Below are 20,114 nucleotides of genomic sequence, written 5' to 3'. Positions count from 1 at the left end.
AAACATCTTTCATCTAGCCTTTCTTTGGCAATAAAGTCTCAGCCATTCCTAAGCCCTCAACTTAGTTCTGCACATCTCTGCCTATGCATTCATTCCGTCTGGCAAAAGATACTGAAGTACAGTGAAATCTTTTTTAAAAGTGTAAATTAATAATCACTATATGTAATTGCTTGTAATCACACTAATTTTTTCCCCATGAATCCCATTTTTAAGACAGTTCTACAAAGCAATTGGTGAGGAACTCAAGCTTTAGACCCAGAACTTGTCAGCTTCCTTCACTGCTGAATGCAAACACAGGGACTCTCTTACTCAAGAAACAGGGAAAGCTTTAAAACAATGGAGACAACCTGCTTCTTAGAATTACCAAGTTACACTGAAAGGTGAGGAAAACTTGATCAGTGTTGTGGTTTGACCAACACCAGGCACCCATGAGAGTTGCTCGCTCACCACTCCCCTGCCACAGCTGGGGAAAAGCAAAGGAGGGAAAAGGGGAAAAAAGTTAATGAAGGCTTCATGAGTGAGATGAGGACCAGAAGAAATATTTCAAGGGCAAAACCAGCTCAACTTTAGATGCAAAGTGAGTTTATTACTAACAGGATCAGAGGAGGATAATGAGAGTTAAAATAAGCCTGTAAATCACTGTTTCCCCCCAGGCCCTCCCTTCTTCCCACTGACAGTGCAGGGCGACAGGGCATGGGGATTTTGGTCAGTTCATCACTGAGGTTTTCTTCCACTACCCCAGAAAAGGAGTCCTTCCCCTGTGAGACTGTGGGGTCCCTCACACAGGTCCACTCTCACGAGCAGCAGCCCAACCATACCTGCTGCAACGTGAACTCCCCCCACAGGCAGACAGCCCTCTCAAAACAGCTGTGACATGGGCCTATTTCCATGGGATGCAGTCCTCCAAGGACAGGCTGCTCCAGCCTGGAAGCAGGACCCCCTCTCTCCACTGGGTCTCCCACTGGATCACAGCCTCTTCCAGACATCCACATCTCTAGCATGGGCACCTCTCCTAGGGACTGTGGGTGGATCTCTGTATCCCCTTTGGATCCCCATGGGCTGCAGGGGCACAGCTGCTTCACCATGGTCTCACCACAGCCTGCAGAGCAATCTCAGCTCCAGCACCTAGAGCACCTCCTGCCCTCCTTCTTCACTGACCTTGGTGTCTTACATGTTCTCACCTCCTCCTCTTCTCTGACTATAAGCAAAGCCCATGACTTGATTTTTATTTTCTTCTTAAATATGTTATCACAGAGGAATTACCAGCCTTTATCAGTAGCCCTTTTTCAGCCAGCAGCCTGCCCATCTTGAGAGCCATTGGGAATTGTCTCTGCTGGACATGGTGGGAAGCTTCCAACAGCTTTTCACAGGAGCAATTTTTGTGGCCTCCCTGCTACCAAAAATCAGGCCAGCCCAAACCAATGCAATCAGGAATATCTAAGTGCTGTTTACAGTATTGTAATTGAAGTAAGAGGGGAAAAAACACCACAAACCTAGAAGAAAAAGCCCAAGCAATTAAATAAGAACTGCTAAGCTGTGTCAGTCCATCAGTCTATCTGGTCAGGCAACCCAGCTTTACCAGGGTCTATTGGTCAAACAGTGTGTTCTGTCAGAAAATAACAGCTGCTTACACAGTTAAAGATGTTATATTGATATATAGCCAAATACAAAATAGCCACTTCAGGGCTAGTGTTGTGTGGTCTTATAAAATGGAAGGAATTAGACCAGAACAGGTGTATTAGAGTGAAAAAAAAACCACTATAAACAAAAACCAGCTTTCAAAGTTATTTTCTCTGACTTGAACCAGCCCTTTCTATTACACTGTTACTGTATTCACCATTCAAAAAACACTGTTGATTGAGTAGTAGTGTCTAGAGCAGAAATATGAACATAGAATTTAATACCGAGTAATGACCCATACTGCCTGAGTAGATCTCATGGTCACAGCACCAGTCAAAGGAGCCTTGGGACAACATTGCCCTTCACCAATCCTGGCAGAGACAGAGACAGGAAATGCTTAGGCTACACTATGTACTTCCCAGCACAAGTGTTAGAGACACAGCTTCAGATGAAAAGCTGACTTTGTTTTGTTTCACCCCAAGCCCCAGGGATGGTGCATTTACAATCACTTTCTTCTAAACTGTTCTTTGCTCAAAACCATCCTTTTAATTTTTAGTTACCTTGTTATCCTGTTCACCCACAATACCCACATAATTACCAGCAGCCAAATCATCATCATGCTGTAACATGGACACTCAATAAGAGTGTCCATGTTAATTGCGTGCACTAATAACACATAAATGAGGAAGAAATTCAGACTAAATGGGTAGGGGGAAGAGGGGGAAGGGAGCTGCTAGCAGCTCTGAGGTAAGAAACAAATTTAGTCATGTAAATCCCATATTCATTTATTAAGCTTCTCACTTGAGTCCTCTGGCAAAAGCATGTAGACATCATCACTCAAATGAAAATGCACAAATTATATGACTGTGAAATAATAAAAATAATAAAGCAAGAGGCATAAACTGCCATATTCAGGGGCTTTGGATTACATTTTATTGTAATTGTTACTAAGCATGACCCATTTGCAAAATGACTGAACAATTCTCACACTCAAACCTTAAGCAAACACACAGACCATAAGACAAGAGAGTAGCTTTTAAAAACCTTACTCTATACTTTCAGGCCAAAAATTTTGCAACTTCAAACTTTTTGTCTGGTCCTTGCAACCCAGCTGTCCAAACTGAGGGTCAGCCAAGAGATCCACACTCACCATCCTGAAACTTTCCCATCAGCTTTGCCACTACAGAAATGAACAAGGGCCTGAAGCTGCACCACTCAAAACTACAGTTTGAGAGGAAGTAGTGGTCCCAAGTACATTTCCAAGCCACTTGGTTCTCTCTTGGCATGTTGGGTAACCTTGAGGAAGACCTACTTGATTGACAAACACATCCAAGAAGATACAAGCAGAGAAATCACTTTGCCTTCTCACCCTTAATGAGTCTCGCTGTGAGGGCACTGAACTGTGGTGTTTGTGAGGGTCCCCAGGATGAGGTGAGAGATGAGAATTTGACTCCATGTTCTCAGAAGGCCGATTTAGTATTTTATGATATGATATTGTATTAAAAGAATGGTATACTAAACTATACCAAAGAAAGATAAAGGATACATCAGAAGGCTTAACAAGAATTAATAATAAAAACTCGTGACTGAGTCAGAGACTCCAACACAGCTGGCCATGATTGGCCATTAAGAAAAAAACAATTCACATGGAACAAATCAAACATTCACCTGTTGGTAAACCATGTCCAAGTCACATTCCAAAGCAGCAAACACAGGAACAGAAATCAGATAATTATTGTTTTCATTCCTCTCTGAGGCTTCTCAGCTTCCCAGGAGAAAATCCTGGGCAAAGAGGATTTTTCGGAAAATATCATGGTGGCACTGAACCACTTAGTCCTGGTCTGGACTGAGGTTATTCACTGCATTCAGAGAGGCACAGCTCCATGCTTCAGGCATGCCTCTGTAATCAAAATGAATTAAGTCAACAGTACCTACACAAGAGAGCAGTAGCTGAGTAGGGCCTGTTAAAAACACCATTTTGGGATTCAGACAGCTCAACCTAGAAATTATTCTCCAGAGGGAAAACAAACAAACAAAAAAAAAAGACATAGAAAAGCACATGTATAATCAAACTACTCAGAAAATCCTCTGCTTCTGCAGTAGACCAAGGCAACAGCAGATTCCCCTGTGCCAGTCCAGGCATACCTGCTATGTCCAGGAGATGGAAAGCAAGTGTGACTCCAGATTTACCAATTAATGAATTACTGCACTTTTGCTGTTTTCCTTTAATTCTGCTAACAAAGTTGGAACAAGTGTCCCAACTGCAGAGTCACATGTTAGATCACAGCAAAATCTGAAGCTCAAAAAAAGTGGGCCATACTAATTGAATCAAAAGAAAGAAAAACTGAGGAAAACAGAGTCCTGTGTGATAAATGTTGGTCCTTTGATCCTATAGCTCCTGTAATGGATGAAAATTAGGATGGGCTGTTCAGCTAGATTTCAGCTAAACATATTAAAGGATCTGTTGGATCTTTCCATTACTGTGTAAGAACAGCCTCACAAGCCTACAGGGTCTATCAAGTATAAGTGGAAAAGATTGGCTGTGCATTCATTTAACACCTCTCTTGAGCTGCTGTGGGCTGGTGGTAACTGTGTAGGAAATCACAGAAGAGAGAGCAGAAAGAAAAGGTATCAGACACTTAGAGCTATGGAGGAACAAGGAAGGAGAAATGACATAAAAATGCATCCCATAGAATGAAAAAAATATTGTTAATGTTGTATATGCATCGCCTCATGTATTTCAAAGCACATGAAAAGTTATTCCAACACCAACAGGTTTGTGAAGAAAGCTGAAAGGGAGGCAAACATTACATTCATTTGGAAACAGTTATCAGGGAACAGAGCAAAAGCCCACACAGACACAGACTGGCCAAGGTACTCTGATTTTTGAAGTGAGAAAGGAGGAGTTTGGATTGTTCACAAGTCTTTCTTTTATAAATTGAAAAACAGAGATAATGGCAGAAAGGCAGAAAAATAGAGTAGCAGCTATTTTATTCTTGCTGTTTGACTTTACTGTATTAAATTCAGACTGGCCAAATAAAGTTCATCTAAAAACAATCAGCAACATTTCTTGACACTAAGCCCAGTTAGAACTGTCCCTCCCATAGCCCAGGGAGGAAAACAACCTGTTTGTACTTGAAGTACTCCAATAGCCAAGCCCTTTACTGTACTTGTAGCTCATCAACATCATACTACCTTTCTGATGTCCTTCACAATTGAACAGCATAAACCCATCCCTTATTCTGGCATCTGCATGACAAACCAGAGGCTGCAGTGCCTTCTTACCCCCTCCCTCTTCCATCTGAGGCAGATCCTGTGCAGTCATTCAATTCCAGCCTTATCTGTTCCCAATTACACATGGATTAAACTCAGTGTAGCAGGTTTATCACATGTGCAAATCCACTGCTGTTTAATCTTACCATTGCTCTGTTTGGTTTTGATATATTCTGACTGGCTTGCCTCTCAGCAGCAGGCTGAAGAATATTAAATAGCTTGATGCACAGTAACACACATACTTTCATGTGTGTTATTTTTTTGTGCTATGTGACTTCTATTAAATCAAGCATTTCCAAATCATGCAGCGTGGACAAAACCACAGCAAGAAGGTGCTTAAGAAGGTGAGCAAAAATGCTTCAGAAATATGAGGTGATTCAGGCTTGCAGTGTGGGGAGACATCAGCCCAAGGAGATGTCAGACCATAGGAAAACAAGAAAGAAAACCTTCAGACTCTCACCTTTCACAAGCTGTTTGCTCAAACACTACTACAGCTCTCAGCAATGCTACTTACAAACACCCAAGCACTGATGCAACATGCACCCAAGCACATGCAACAAAGCAGAACAAGGACAGGAGAGATCCAGAGATTCTTTGTAACACTCTGTTATGCCATGGGGGTTGCAATCCCACATAATTAGCTACTGAGGGAAGAAGTCCTTGCTAACTTCCTCTGCCCACAGTCAGCTGACGAACTGAGTCTTCTTCATGCCCTGCACTCAGCAGGGGTGAAGGCCAAAATCTGTGCTCACATGCTGGACCGGACCTACCTCCCTTCTAGTTCCTGTAGCTTTGGTCAGGTCAATATAAAATTCAAATGTTCATCATTCTTCCCCTTTGCCAGAGAAGAGTCTCTGGTACCCTTTGGAAACTTCTGCGAAGGGCAGAAGGGGGTCTGTCCTTCAACCATCTCACCTCTACTGCAAAAGAAAAGTCATCATAGACTTCAACAAACATTATTTCCTTAGGCAAGGTTTTAAAATGCATTATAAAATCTGATGTAAAATTTGATCTTTCACCTTCCTCATTTCCCTGCAAAGGAGTCTTTCTCTGCTGATGTCAGGCTCTGATTCTCCAAACATATATTCTGCACATGCAGAGTGCTGCTGGCATTACCTAGAGGCATGCATTAGAATAAATACAAACAACAACAGGCAGAGGCCATTGGGATAATACTAGCAAGATAAAGTGTCTACTGAAAAATGTATCTTCTTTAAGATAAGCAGAACATGCTAGTGGTCTTTCCTCTATATTTGTTTCTTATAGTTCTTGTGCTAGAACAGTGTTTTAAATATTTTTTAATAGTCAGGGGTGGGGGAACAGCTGACATTTATGCTTTCAAGACCTATATAGATTCCTATTTCATTGTAAAACTTACAAAAAAGGCTTTGGCAGGCCTCCAGCAGCTGCCTAAGGTGCTGTATGCACTCATTTCTTCACATTTAACAGAGGGACATGCAGAAGTAAACATATTTATTGTTGGGTTTAATTCTTTTGGGGCAGGGACTCAATTTTGCTCTGGACTGGTGCATAGTCAAGCAGAAGATGACTATAGGGAACACAGAGGATGGATTTTGATGTCAGTTAAGGATTAATAATGAGGTAATTGAGAACATAGCAAACCTGGATGTTTCCTGGGAGAATATGCTTCATTGACTGATGAAACCACAAGAACAACTTCAAAATAAAGTTGGTTCAGTTTTCTGAAACTGCCCATTCTTAGTTTGCTAAGGATTCCCCCAAAACTATTAGCTTTCCTGTGAGCTAGCTAAGTGTCATTTGCAGATCTACCTATCTTCTCTGAGATGTCTCATGTCTATTAACACCCCACTGAGAATTTCTTTTCTTTCCTGAGTATCACAGCACACATACATGTGTGTGTGTGTATATGATATATATATATATATATATAAAGACAAAACACATGTATAACCCTTCAGAATCCCAAATGGGTGAGAGAACTGGAAAGGACCACTCAGGCACAACATTCAACTATATAATAAACACTTTTCTCAGGAAAAGCTGCAAAACACACATTTTACACATGCCCTCATAGAAAGCAAGCTGGGCCCAGCTCAAGAGCCCAGCATCCCCATCACTCTCCCAGATCCAGGACTCTTGCCTAGGGCACCATGACCACACAGTCATGCAGACCCCTGAGCAAAAGCACTTTCCACCATCAGTTCCATATTCTCTCAGCACAGCCCACCCCCACCTAAAAATCAGCTTTGCCTGCATTTCCACTTGTCCTTTGCTCACTAGACCTCATTTAGAGAGTTGAGAAGTTAAGACAGTCTTTTATCTCTCTGGCTTCAGCTTCTGGTACTTTATCCAAATTCCCCTCCCTGTTCAAAGAAGTCAGCTGGTGAATCCCTCAGCTCCTTTCCCCAGCCTCAGCCAGGAGGAAAACACCTCTGTCATTCCCTCAGCTCTCCCAGCAGGTTCCCCGGCTTCCTCTTCCTTCATTGCTTTCATATGCTGCCCTGCCCTCTTAATTTGGCTCAGCTGGGAAGAGTTGAACTTTCCTCACCTGGTACTTCCAGAACCACATACACAACTCCACACACCAACACATTTTCTGCCAGGCTTGTGTGTTTGCTGTCCCAGAGTTTCACAGTCAGTGTCAGTACAGCAAGGGAGGGCCTATAGTTCAGATGTCTGTGAACGAAATGAGGCGTACAAATGTTACAAACACATCTGGAAAAAGCTTATGAGGAAAAAAAAAGACAATGGCAGACAATCCCATTATAGAAGCACAAAATTACTTCTGTTTGCTATATTTATTCCAGGATTTTTTTTTACTTTTTTTTAAACATTTATTTATTCTATATTTTCTATATTACTATTTTCTCATTCATTGATTACCTACTTTTTCCATGTAAAACCTTTCATAAGTCAGTGGTCCATGTTCTCAACTGCAATTACTGCTCCTCAACTTTCTGGAACTGTAACTGTGTACATAAGCTGACTAACTGGTGATTCATCCCCCAAAGCTGCTTTTAAGGTCATAAACAAGTGTCCCCACTGGACTGCTCAGAAACATAGTTCTTGTTGTAGCAAAGCCTAAACTCTCTCTTCTAACATGTGGGTTTATTAATAACAAGGGGGAAGCAGGAAAGCAAAAGACTAGCTCAAATCTTTCCAGGTTTTACTACTTACAAAATTTATTTCCTCAAGTTTGCTTGATCTAAGTAATTGTCCTTAGACAGTTTCTCCTACCACACTTATAATCATGTAGAGGCTGAGTCCCCTGTATTACTGTATCTATAGAACCTCAACAGATATCAGAATAACTGATATCTGTCTGCCGGATGGAAAGATCTGTTATTGTCTTTGAAATAGAGTTTCTGTTTCTCCCAGAAACATTGTTTTATGAATTACTGAAGACAACCTGTTTATCTGAGAATTATCTGTGGAAGTGAATGACTCCTTAATTAAGATGCTGGAAGGAAGAGAAAATGCTTCTCTGACCCACACTGGCCTTCTCTTTCCAAGGAAGATGTGAGTGAGACTATTCCAATAAAACCACTAGGACCAGGTGGCCTAGGTGGGCTGCTGCAGCCACACTGGTTTTGCTTTGCTTTGGCATTACCTAATAATACTTGGCCAAAAACTGCTGCCTTCTGCACAGAAGAATCACCATGCCAGTCATTGGGTACAATAATTGTTAACCTACAGCAGAATTTGAGCCTGGGCTATGATATTCATCATTAGCAGGTTTGTCATATATTCCCTGGGCCAATTTGCCTCTGTGTGTATAATAATTTTTTAAAAGCCCCCACACAATGCAGTTTTGGCTGCTGGAAAGAATTCCATAATTTGGTGGGGTTTTTTCCTGAACTTTATTTTACTCAGTCTTGCATTTCTTATTAAATATATCAAAAGTTCCAGATTTCGTTTGAACAGTAAAAGAGCTTTGCAAACTAAGCTTCATTTCAGCATTGATCAGGCCAAGGACATAACCTGGCAGAGCTATGAAATCTTGGCCTTAGAGGAATTCAATGGGAGCTTTGAAGTGGATTTTTTCTGTAGTATTTCATTTCACCTTGAATTCCCCTACTACCCTTTCAGAAGTTTGTTACTGAAGAAGCCATTGCATTTCCTTACCCTGTAGGTCTATATTGAGAGGTCTTTGTATGGCATCCACACAAACAGCCAAAGATGGGTCTGTTACAGAAAAAGGAGAGAGAAAAAAACAACTGAATTCTTTCACTTTTAAGAAGGGAGGAAGAGTAATGAAAAAAAGCCCACTCAAATCCATGGTACACTAAAAGATGCCTGGAGATTTTAATTACTTTTGCAAAGAACTGCCTTGAAAACATGATACGTTGAAATAGCATTAACCATTTTTAATTAAAAGGGGCTGATTTTCCTTATTATAGTCTACCAATTTTAAATACTGAATAGTACTAAAATACCCAAACACACTAACTGAATATTTTCTGTGATATGGAAGATCAGATAATACTTTATGGTGTTTCAGTACAGTGGGGTGTTGAAATATTACTGTGGCCTTTCTCTCAGCATGATTTCATTTGGCTTTGTTTGAAATTGATTTTGAATTGAAACAAGAACCAGAAGGTCTGATGTAACTTAAGCTGACCTTTGTTCCATCACACTGTTTTCATCATGTAATTCTGAAACAAATTTTCTCTTTAATAACACATTTGCATATATCTTCACTTCTCCATAGTACTTTCTTTTGAAGTATGTATTGCAGGCTAACAGCACTCATAGCATAAATTTCAAGGTGAATTCTCTAGAATTCTGTTATAAAGAACAGAATTCTGTTATAAAGAAAAAGAAGGCACATGAACTTTTCCTTGTCTTCCCATTAAAAATTCTTGTAATATTTGAATAGTTGCCCTCTTTGAACCATGGCTTTCATATTTAAGAAATTTCAGCTTAGTTTGCACTAAGACCAGTGCCCACTGCTCTGTGCTGGGCCCTTGCCTTTGCACTATGGTGTATTCTTACAGCCCTCACAAAGGGAGGAGAGTTTCTCCTAAACACAAGGATCTACCTTCATGCCAGTGTTAACTGGGTAGCCTCTGTAGGCACTACAGAGAAATAGTCTTCTCTGAATAGTACTTCAGAGTAGAATCTTAACCTGAGGGAACAAAGCTGTCTTTAAAAGAACCTTTCCTGCTCAGTATCTATTAGAACATAAACACAAAAACAACCTCACAACTAAGGCTTATAAATTGCATGACTGTACCTGGCCTGTCCTCTCCACTTCCTGGAAAGTGTATGAATATATAAAAATACTGCATGGTTTGCAACGAAATTTGAGTTAATTTTAAACAAGATATTGTTGGGAAAGCTGTATGAAAGCCAGATGAGACTTTAATGATAACTCAGATAGGTCAGCATCTATGAGGAAAAGCAAACAGGTACTAAATTAAAATAATTTATAGCCAAAAAAAGTATACTGTTTAAACTACAACACTTGAAACTTTAGGGGCATTTTAATGTTTTTCATCTACACCTAGAGCTGAGGGAATAATATCTTGACAAAAATCAGCCAACTGCTGAGACACCAAAGCAGGAGACACAAAAGTTCCATGGCCTAGAGAGATCTTGAAGGGAATGGTTATCACTGAACCAGTGGGAAGGTGGCACCTCTGAACTCCCTTCAGGAGTTGAAGGGCCTCATTCAAATCCAGTACTTGGCTATGTGGCATCTAATTTTAGCATGTCCTTTAGCAACTTCCTTCAATTTCACATTAAAGATGGAGAGCAGAATCATCCACCACATGAAATATCATAAAATAATTTCCCATATTCTTCAAATTCCCCTTTACTCTTAGCTTTTTGGTTTTTGGGGGTTTTTTTGCTTAGGTTTTGTATTTTTAGTTTTTGGGGTTGTCGTTGTTGTTGTTGGTTGGTTGGTTGATTGACTGTTTGGGGTTTTTTTGTTCTTGTACTAATGCCACTTCTGGAGCAGCTGGTGAAAAATGTCCCAGTCCCCAAGCAGACTTGGGTGACATAGCATTTGGACCACACATAGTTTTTACACCCATCACAGCCTCCTGCCTTAAGTCTGGTCTTTGCCTTCTAAAGTGATTTCATTGCATCATTGTTAATTGCCAGCGTGCTAAGCTGTGCCCGGGATCCTGATGGCCCTCTGATTCATGGCCTAATTTATCTCCCTCTGTCAGGGAATATTTCCAATGAAGAGGAAGGACTGAGTCAGGCACTGATTTCTCTGCCCACCATTTCAAAGAAGAAATCTCTAGTATTTCAGCAGAACAAGTGTTTAGAGATTTATAAGAAAAGAGGGTATTTTTCTTAAATGCACAGTGTTAGGGGACTAAAATCACAAATCAAACAATCTGTTTTGAACAACTTATTTTTTATTAATCTGAACAAAAGAAGTCAAAGAAAAGGGTTTATCGAACTACATACAGCTCCTACATAAGTGAATTCACATCAGGTCTATTACTCAGAGCAAAAACTCTTCCTGGTCTAATATTACAGAGATGATTAATTGAATAATGCATTCAGTCACAGCATCAAAATGTGTCAATATAGTAAATGGACAGTATTCAATCAGTTCCAGTAAACACCAGTTAAAACACTCTGGGAAATGAAGAACTCTTTGCCAGAATTCTATTTAACAGAAAATTATTCACAGACAATTTGACTGGCCCCATACAGATGAATTATTTCATGCTCAACTAGGAATTAGAGGGGAAAAAAATACTGGACACTTTAAGATTCTCTATTCCTTGGTAATCTAAGTCAGAAATTATATTCTAAATCACAAAAATAATTGGAACATGCTATCAGAAGTCAAAAATATTGGAAGATATTTATACTAAATATATATATATGTGATTGAAAATTGCTTACCATTTTGCATATACTCACATTCTTTTCATCCTATTTGCACACAAATGAGGAATCCTTAAATGCGTTTTAAATTCTACACTACCTTGAAAAATAGTGGATTTTAAAGATATATTTATTATTCTGTAGGAAAGGTAACAGTAATATGAACCAAATAATTACTTTGTTTTAATAGTGGTAAGATTTATTTGTAACAAAATCCTCTTATAAGTATAAAGAAGGAGCACTGAACATTATGGAGCTTGACAAGAAAGATAACAGAAAATGTCATCAAGAAAATGTGCATTCATATGTGAAAGACTTTCAGTACATTACTTTTCAATATATCTTTACTACCAATGTGAGAGTAACATGTCAAACCATATCCAGCATATGTCATGTTTATCAGGCAGAAATAAAATGTAGATTGACAAAAAAAAGTCAGAAGTGTCTGAACTTCTTGCACTTTGGAGGATTTTCTTGTGAAACAGTTTTTTTTTTAAAGCTGCTGAACCAATGTTTTAATTTAGTAAAGATAAATATAATTTCCTGTGTGTGACCTTGAATTTTAAGTCTTAGCCCAGAGGGAATATTTACAACTTGTAAACAGACTCTGATAATGGAAATTCTAACAAATCTCATCATTATAATGCTACTTACATTTATCCTCCTTTTTTTTCCTTCTCTTCCCCCTCTCTAAAACATAAATATCCATAGCTGACTAAAATCCTTGTCTTAGGTGTCTATCAGAAAGTGTCAGACCTTTATAGTATAAAATCCACAGGATAACTTCTCATTTACTTTGACTTGGCTCTACCTTACTGTGTATAAAGCCAGTTTGTATTCAGGCCTGTATTTCATTTTGGAGCCTTTCACAAAGTAACTTATATTGGCAAAATTTAAGCACATGATAACCTTTGTTTTCACACAGACTGTAGCAATCAAAAAGTGCTTTTTTTGTGTGTTCAGACTGGCTTTCTTCTCTCCTACTGCCACTGTAAAGCAGGAGGTTTCTCTCCCACTGTCTTTCAGAGTCCATCCATCCCCCACCTGGTGCAACACTGACAATACAGGCAATATAAGCACTTTTTGGGGACAAAAAGTGGAGTGTCTGGTTCTTATGAACACATATTATGTATGCCCACAAGCAATGCTGCTCTCAGGTTACACAGAGTTCCTTTATTGTTTTGTGGGGAGAGCGAGATGGTGAAGGAGCTACACAACTACTGCTGATGACAAACCTCAGTGGTCACGTTTTCATACTGCAGCAGGGTTTTGCTCAGCTCAACAGGGACCATGGAAACGTCCTCACCAGCAATGATTTCCAAGAGTGGACTTGCATATGCCCTAAAACTTCCATGTGCTATCCAGGTGCTCTCTCTCTGTATCATGAGTGCTCTGTCTCTAGACTGGCAGTCAATGTCTTTTGCTCCAGCCCTTCCTATCATCACATGGCACACATCAAGTACAAATCCTGATCAGGTCATGCAGACCAGACATGCTTTGACAAACCACCAGCTACCATCAGCTGCTCTGTAACCTGGAGAGGCGGGTCAGAAAAAGACAGGACACACACCCAAAGTCCATGTGGCAACAGAGAGCTTTATTCTTTGAACCCAGCCTTATATAGGGGCTTTGAAACATCCCAGTCTAAAATGGTCATTGGTCTACTCTTAACACCTCCCATTTCTTTGTCTAGGGAGATGTCTGCAGCTTAGGATGGAATGTGATTTTTTGAGGTTCCTGTGTGCCAACCCAGGAGGTGGTTCACAGAACCAGGCTGAGTTTCTTATTTATAATTAATAAATAAGAATTTATTTATTAATTATATTAATTGCTCAGTCACAGACTGGCTGTGACACTGCTCCATGGGCCTTATTCCAGTAGTAAACTTGGTTGGGTGCAGTGGTCTCACAAGACCTTTTCTGCTCCTTACACTGCCCCACCAGTGAGTAGGCAGGGAGTGCACAAGAAATTGGGAGAGGACACAGCCAGGACAACTGGCCCCAGCTGACCAAAGAGGGTCACTTCAACATTCAATTGCCAGATTTGTTTACTGCAGTATATACAGGTGACTGAGGAAGCAGCCTTGTGGTGCTTAGTTGCCAGGTGTGTTTTGGAGATTGGGCTTTATAAAGCCAGACCTACAAACTGTCCCTTGATGATCACTCTAATTCTTGTGCTAAGAACATCATTAGCCTGTGCTTGTTCTTACTTATTGTACAGTTCATTTTCATCATGGCTGCAACTCGTCTTCAGAGAAAAGGAGGTCCAGATCTTAAGTTCTTCTCAACCACCTCTTCTGGTGGGCAGAAAAATGTTTTACCATGCCAGTACACTTCACACATTGTAGTGTTTTTTGGGTTTTAGGATTTACAGTTATTCATGTCTACTACTGTTATTTTGGTATTTGGGAAAAGAAAGAAGAAAATAAAATCTTCTCTAGAATCTGTCTCCTGCGAATATATTCATTAAATGGGAAGTCTGTGAGAGGCCTTGATGTCAGCTCTCTTGTTGACTTGGAACTGTACCACTACAGGTTGTAATAAGTGTCTTTGTGAAAGTCCTTTTCTATGTGGCGTCACAAGCTTTTCCTCACACTCTGGAAAAGAAGTTCAGATGTTAATTTGGGGAAAGCAGTCAGCAATTTGATGACTGAAATTCCTGCCTTATTGCATCAGATAGATCTAAGGAGAGGGCAAACCTTCCAGCAAGTGAAACACCATGTTGTATGCCTTTCAAAATCCAGAGGAAAGATTTGTCCCTTATTCATGAAGAAAATACTAAATGCTCTCAAAATAAGCCAAAACCTCCAGCACCACAAGCATTTTATCTTCTAATCTGTACCTCTTCTCACATATGTTATCTTATAATAACATGCTACAGAACTACATTGCTGTGCATCCATTTTTGTTTGTTTGTTTGTTTTGCTTCCTAAAGCTGCAATTCTGCTAGGAACATTCTGGCCTAAACTGCTTTTTAAGCTCCAGAATCATATTGAAAAAGTAAAATTCAGTGCAGCTATTTGTGCAGATATGTTCAGTAACTGTGATGGAAAAAGAAAATTACTCCAAAGCAGAAACCAGCTGTATCCAAGTATGTATAGCAACATGTATAATTTTCCATAGCCTTGGGCAAGAAATCTATCCATAGAAAAATTTCTAAGGTGTCAGAGTAACCAGAAATGCATTAAAAAGTAGATAATTAGGGACTGATTATGAAGACTTACCAGATGGGTATAAAATTGAAGTTTGGGGGTTTTTTTTAGTTTTGAGTTATTATATATTACCCAAGTAACCTGTATTTAGCTGCAGTCCACAATTTTATTCTTCCCGTTCCCCATTATAGCCTAGAAGTTATTTAAGAGTTGTTACTGGAATTTCACTCACACATTTTTCCTAATTTGATTCAAAATGCTTCATCTGGTACCCAGTTCATGCCTTTTTTCACTAGGCTGTCAAAAGGTTAAAAATAATCAGTAAATAAGCAGAAGTATTTTTCATTTTGAAGAAGTTGTAGAAGGAATTGCCTTTTCAATAATATTTCCATTACAAGCAGCTAGTTTTCTTGCAAAAAGTACTTTTCTTCAGAAAAAGGGTATCCTATATATTGTCTAACATTCATAAAAATGACCTTAGTGAGGTACTGTGTTTAGGAGTCTAGGTATATAAAATTCACTGTCCAAGCTTCCTAGCTAATTTGATCTCATTTACACACAGTGAAAACTTCTCTCTTGGCTGTATACAACAAACAGTGCCCACACCAAAATACTTGCACTACCTGTGATATCTAAGAAGTTTAAAACTAAATTGATTAGACTAGCAAGAGAGAAGGAAAAGCCAAAGTTGCTATCAACAGGTAGACTGAAAATGTCTTAAGTTTCATCACAAGATGACAGGTTCATCGTTAATTAACCATAAGTCACACAGGAATAAAGTTTTCCATTAACAAAGCACATGACTGTGTAAGTAAAATACAAGCAGTGCAAATTTTCCAAAATGTCCTTTTGTCCACAAACCACTACTGGCAGGGCAGCTCCTGAAAACTGTACTGTCAGTTCATTGCTGCCTCACTGAGATTGCAAGTGTGTCAATAAATGCTTCAAAAAGAAAAGCTTCACCACCAAAAAATGAGTTCATTTAACATAATTTTCTAAACAGCTGTCAAATGGTAACAGCTTTTGTTTATTACTACTAGAGTCAAATCATTGCTCTGGATTCAAAATCTCCAGGTTTGAATTATCAATTCCCCAGCCTCTTCAATCTCTCCAATTGTCCATTCACATGTCAGCTCTAAGGGCTCTTGCTTTATGAGAGAGCTCTGGCAAATACATGCATTATGCAAAAAATATTTACCACTCAAAGAAATCTATGCATGAGTACACCCTAAACTCACAGCAGTGCTCTGAATATCATCTGGGTGATGCCATTAGATTTTAAATCTCAGGAATGCAGAGACCCCTAATAGCTCTCCTAAGTCCATCCTCACCCTGCATTCCCAAAACAAAGAGAACTTGATGCATGAACAAAGAGAAAGAGACAGAGAGAGAAATTTTTGCGTGCTCTCACTAAATAAGTTGTCTGACAGGGAACAAGGAGAGTTGTACTGCACATATGTACTATTGTGGGAAAACCTATTTGGGTCTATTACAATAAAGAAACAGATGAAGAAAAGTCCATCTGTGCACAAATATGACCCCTGTGATGCTGCCAACATCGCAGTGATCTGCCAAATGATACCATCTGCACAAATGGAAATTCTTCCATGGGCAGATTGAGCTCACGTGCAGATTTAGTGAAACTCTTAAAGGAGCACTGTATCCAAAGGGGCTGTCCACTTTGGAGGTGAAGGAGGCTTGCTGTCTGCTAATGCTCGTCAGCTACATGGCACACTGGGGGTCTGAGGGATGTTGTCCTTCCCAGAAGTGAGGAGAAGGGGGTAAAGAGAGTAGGGCAATGAACTTCTCCATCTGGAATCCTTGAGCAGGACAAGTGCATCTTGTTTTCCAGTCAGAAAGATCTAGCCCCTTCCCTTGCACTCTTCTAGGATAATTCCTCCGTGTCACCTCAGTGACAGCAACTGAAAGACCCTTGTTCAGGGCTGCATTATAATTTCATTACAAGAACCTTCATTACAAGGACCTTATGGCACAATGGTTTGGGATTCCTGATTTTGAGTGGAACACCGCATCTAACAGAGCTCCTAACCTGCAGAGAAGAAATTTAACCCTCTGGCACAGGACCTCAAGTGATTTCCAATTGTGACTCCATTTCTGTGTGAAACCTGTTATCCCAAAGAGTAGCATAGTTGGTTGAATCCATGTGGGCCTTAAACACTTCCCTGAGAACACATCCTAGAAAGAGGACATCTGTAACCTGGAGCACAAGGAAATGGCCCTAATTTCACTGACACTTTCACAGTTCACCTTATCTAAGGGACAATGCAAAAAAAAGTCACCAGAATCACCTGGCAGGGAGAGAAGCTGTCTGCTGTGGAAGTAAATTGGGTCCCATGCCTTGAGAAAATGTGTTGCTGAAGTTATGCAAATATTCATGCACAGCTACAATAATCTTTGAAAGGGGCTGTATAGGAAATTAAGATGGTGAGGCAAGGATCTGCCCATAGACAAAGTTGAAAAAGAGTCTGATCTAAAACAGAAAGTCAAAATTAGTTTGGAAGTTTTACCTCTTGCTGAGTCCTCTTGACAATTTCTCTGGGTTTACAATCACATTTTAAAATCCTCATGTGTTGCTTTCTGAAAGACCAGTACATAAATGAGTAGATCAAGAAACTGACTTTGTCCTGAAAACTAAATCTGACTATGCACAAAGCACTGCCAAGAGACAATTGTCAAATTAGAAAGGACAAAAATATACATTTTCTTTAATCCTCTTTTTGGAAGACATTGTGAGTGCTACTTATAACAACAAACAATAATAAAATCAGACATAACATATGTTAATGATATCCCTGGAAAAATACACAGAACAAGAACCTTCACTCATAATAGGCCTGATGCCACTTTCAGTCAGTACTATTTCTGCTGATAAAAGCCTGGATATTTTAGCAAAAATGGTGTTATTTTTACATATCTTTCTTTGCATATCTTTCTGGATGTCCTTCTAACACAGGGAGATATCTTCATTTTTCTTATCCAGAAGCAAAAAAATTATAACCAGTATTTGCCGGTCCCGGTCTGAGATACAGGCCTTGTATCCACAGGTATTTATTAAATATAGCCCAGTTCCAAAAGTGGCCTTAGTCTGCAATGATGAGCACTGAAATAATGAGCTGGAGGAGTTGAATTTCTGGAAGAGGAATTGTATTGCTGTGGCAGGTACTTGGGGATCTCCCCGGGCATCCCAGAGGTGGGTGTCCCATGCAGCAGGACCGCTGTGGGCAGGCACGTGTGTGAAGCACCGTGCTTTGCCAGGTGCCCCTGCCCCATGCAGTGCAAACTAAAGATATTTTGCTCTCTCCAAAGCCTTCCTTCCCCAGAAAAAATGAACAACTTGCCTTTTCCTCCCCTTGGAGAGCAGAGTTACTGTAGGACATGGCCTCACCCTTTTACATAAATAAAGCACCTTTCAAAAATGCAGAAGCGCCACTTTAACTGTATTCCTCAGCCTGAAGAGATTCACAGCTACACCTCTCCCAAGAGCATGTTAAAGCTACCAACTGTTCAGGAAAGAAGGTATTCTTCTGTCCTGTGGCAAAAAAGAACATAGTAAAACTGCCTTGAGAAGTAGGTACCAGTTAAGGAGGTTAACCATCAATGATTTTTCACATGAAACTGAAGCAGTGTGTGGAGCACAGAACTTCTCCAGCTCCTGCAAGAACGCTGATTACAAATTTATAACCTAAATCATTTGCAATTAAAAAAAAAAAAAAAAAGCAAAGTTATTCAGTTTAATGAGAGACGCTACCCCCCAAAATGATCATGCTGAATTTAGTCTGTTGTTTTTTGGTTTTTTTTCAGGGAAAGTATTAAGATATTCAAACATGTTTAAAAAAAATAAAAAAAGAAACAAAGGAAAAAAGATCCTATATACTTGTGAGAGACGACTGATTGATCCATGCTGTCAGTGGACCAGTTTCCAAGCTGATGGTGACAGCTCTTCCAATACCGCTTTAGAACTAGGTTTTGAGGGTGCAGGGAAATATGTATAAATATAGGTACAACAGAATGCCTTCTGTTCAAAATTATTTTTCTTCTTCCAAGAAATGTTTTAAATGTTGACAACCAAGCTGTATCAGAAAACTAATCAGCACATCGACACCTCAGAGTCAAAATGAAATGCAGACTCCACTTAGCTTGAATGGCAGTTGCATAGTGACACTTGTCTTCTGTGAAAATTATTATGGAACAGAAGCAAGACCTGAAACATTTGGGTTCTTTGTTTTGCCAGTCTTCTTGTGAGATACTAACCAAGATACAAGACTTATTTTTGTGTCTGTGTTTTGTGGGGGGTTTTTGTTTTTTTTTTTTTGTTTGTTTGTTTGTTTGTTTGTTTTTTGTTTTTGTTTTTTTTGTGGTTGTTGTTGTTGGGGATTTTTTGTTGGGTTTTTGGGGTTTTTTGGATGAATAGCATCAGCCTGCTGTGTACATTTTGCAATCATAATAATCACTCAGGGACACATCTGCGTTAGGCACTAAAGAAAACAGCAATATACCTAGAGGGAAGGTCCAGTGTTTTTTTCTTCAGGAGCAAGAAGTTGTCTGAATAAAAAGATCTTCTTCAGTAGATATCAGTTCACATAATTTCAACATGAATATTTTTTGCTTCCAGTTTGCTGCATAATTTTATTGTAACAGAATTCAGACAAATATGGGCAACCTTGGATCAATTTCCTTAATTTTTCTTTTGAACAATTTAACTTTTTTAAAAATAAAAATGTATATAAAGTAATGTAATCATATATTACTGTAAGAATAGACATATGTAAACCACTCAGTAAATTATGATTTAATTTTTTTTTCTTGTCAGCATAAGATATCTTGTTTCATCCATCTTCATTCTGCATTAAACACTTAGGAAAGCAAAAATATGGACACGTTCTTACAAAAATCTGATGCATTAGAACAGAGCAATGTATATCAAAGAGAAAATAATAAAAATGAGCCTAATGTTAATGAAGTTTAATTTTTACCTAATTTTAGAATTCCTGCTGATAATAAAGCTCTTGATGCAATTCTTTTTCAAGAAAAAACAAATAGATAAAAGTAGGAGTAATCGTTTGCTTTATGCATGATGATAATTTAGCTAGGTATTTTCTACTTTTGTTCCAGCTGAGAAGTCTTTCAATTAAGGCTGCATAGATTGTGTTTTCAGCAAGATACTGCCTTTCTCTGAGTATTTTGCACATTTGGGAATATCCTAAGGACAACT

At 39.3% G+C, this 20,114-nt stretch overlaps 1 protein-coding gene across 2 annotated transcripts in view; it reads right to left on the bottom strand.

The window, feature by feature from the left end:
- The window catches only part of LOC113460896 (uncharacterized), a 237,018-nt gene that overhangs the window by 13,538 nt on the left and 203,366 nt on the right, over positions 1-20,114 (bottom strand). For both annotated transcript variants that reach the window (XM_074542741.1, XM_074542756.1), the window contains 2 exons: positions 9,001-9,060; positions 7,424-7,551 (listed from right to left, as the gene is read on the bottom strand). In XM_074542741.1, coding sequence (XP_074398842.1) covers positions 7,544-7,551; positions 9,001-9,060 — 68 coding nt within the window. In that variant the 3' untranslated portion in view covers positions 7,424-7,543. The remainder of the gene's footprint in view (positions 1-7,423; positions 7,552-9,000; positions 9,061-20,114) is intronic.

This window comes from Zonotrichia albicollis, chromosome 1 (genome assembly GCF_047830755.1).
Source record: "Zonotrichia albicollis isolate bZonAlb1 chromosome 1, bZonAlb1.hap1, whole genome shotgun sequence".
Classification (NCBI taxonomy): Eukaryota; Metazoa; Chordata; class Aves; order Passeriformes; family Passerellidae; genus Zonotrichia; species Zonotrichia albicollis.
Note: the sequence above shows the minus strand (reverse complement) of the source record. Positions and strands in the feature narration are given on the sequence as shown.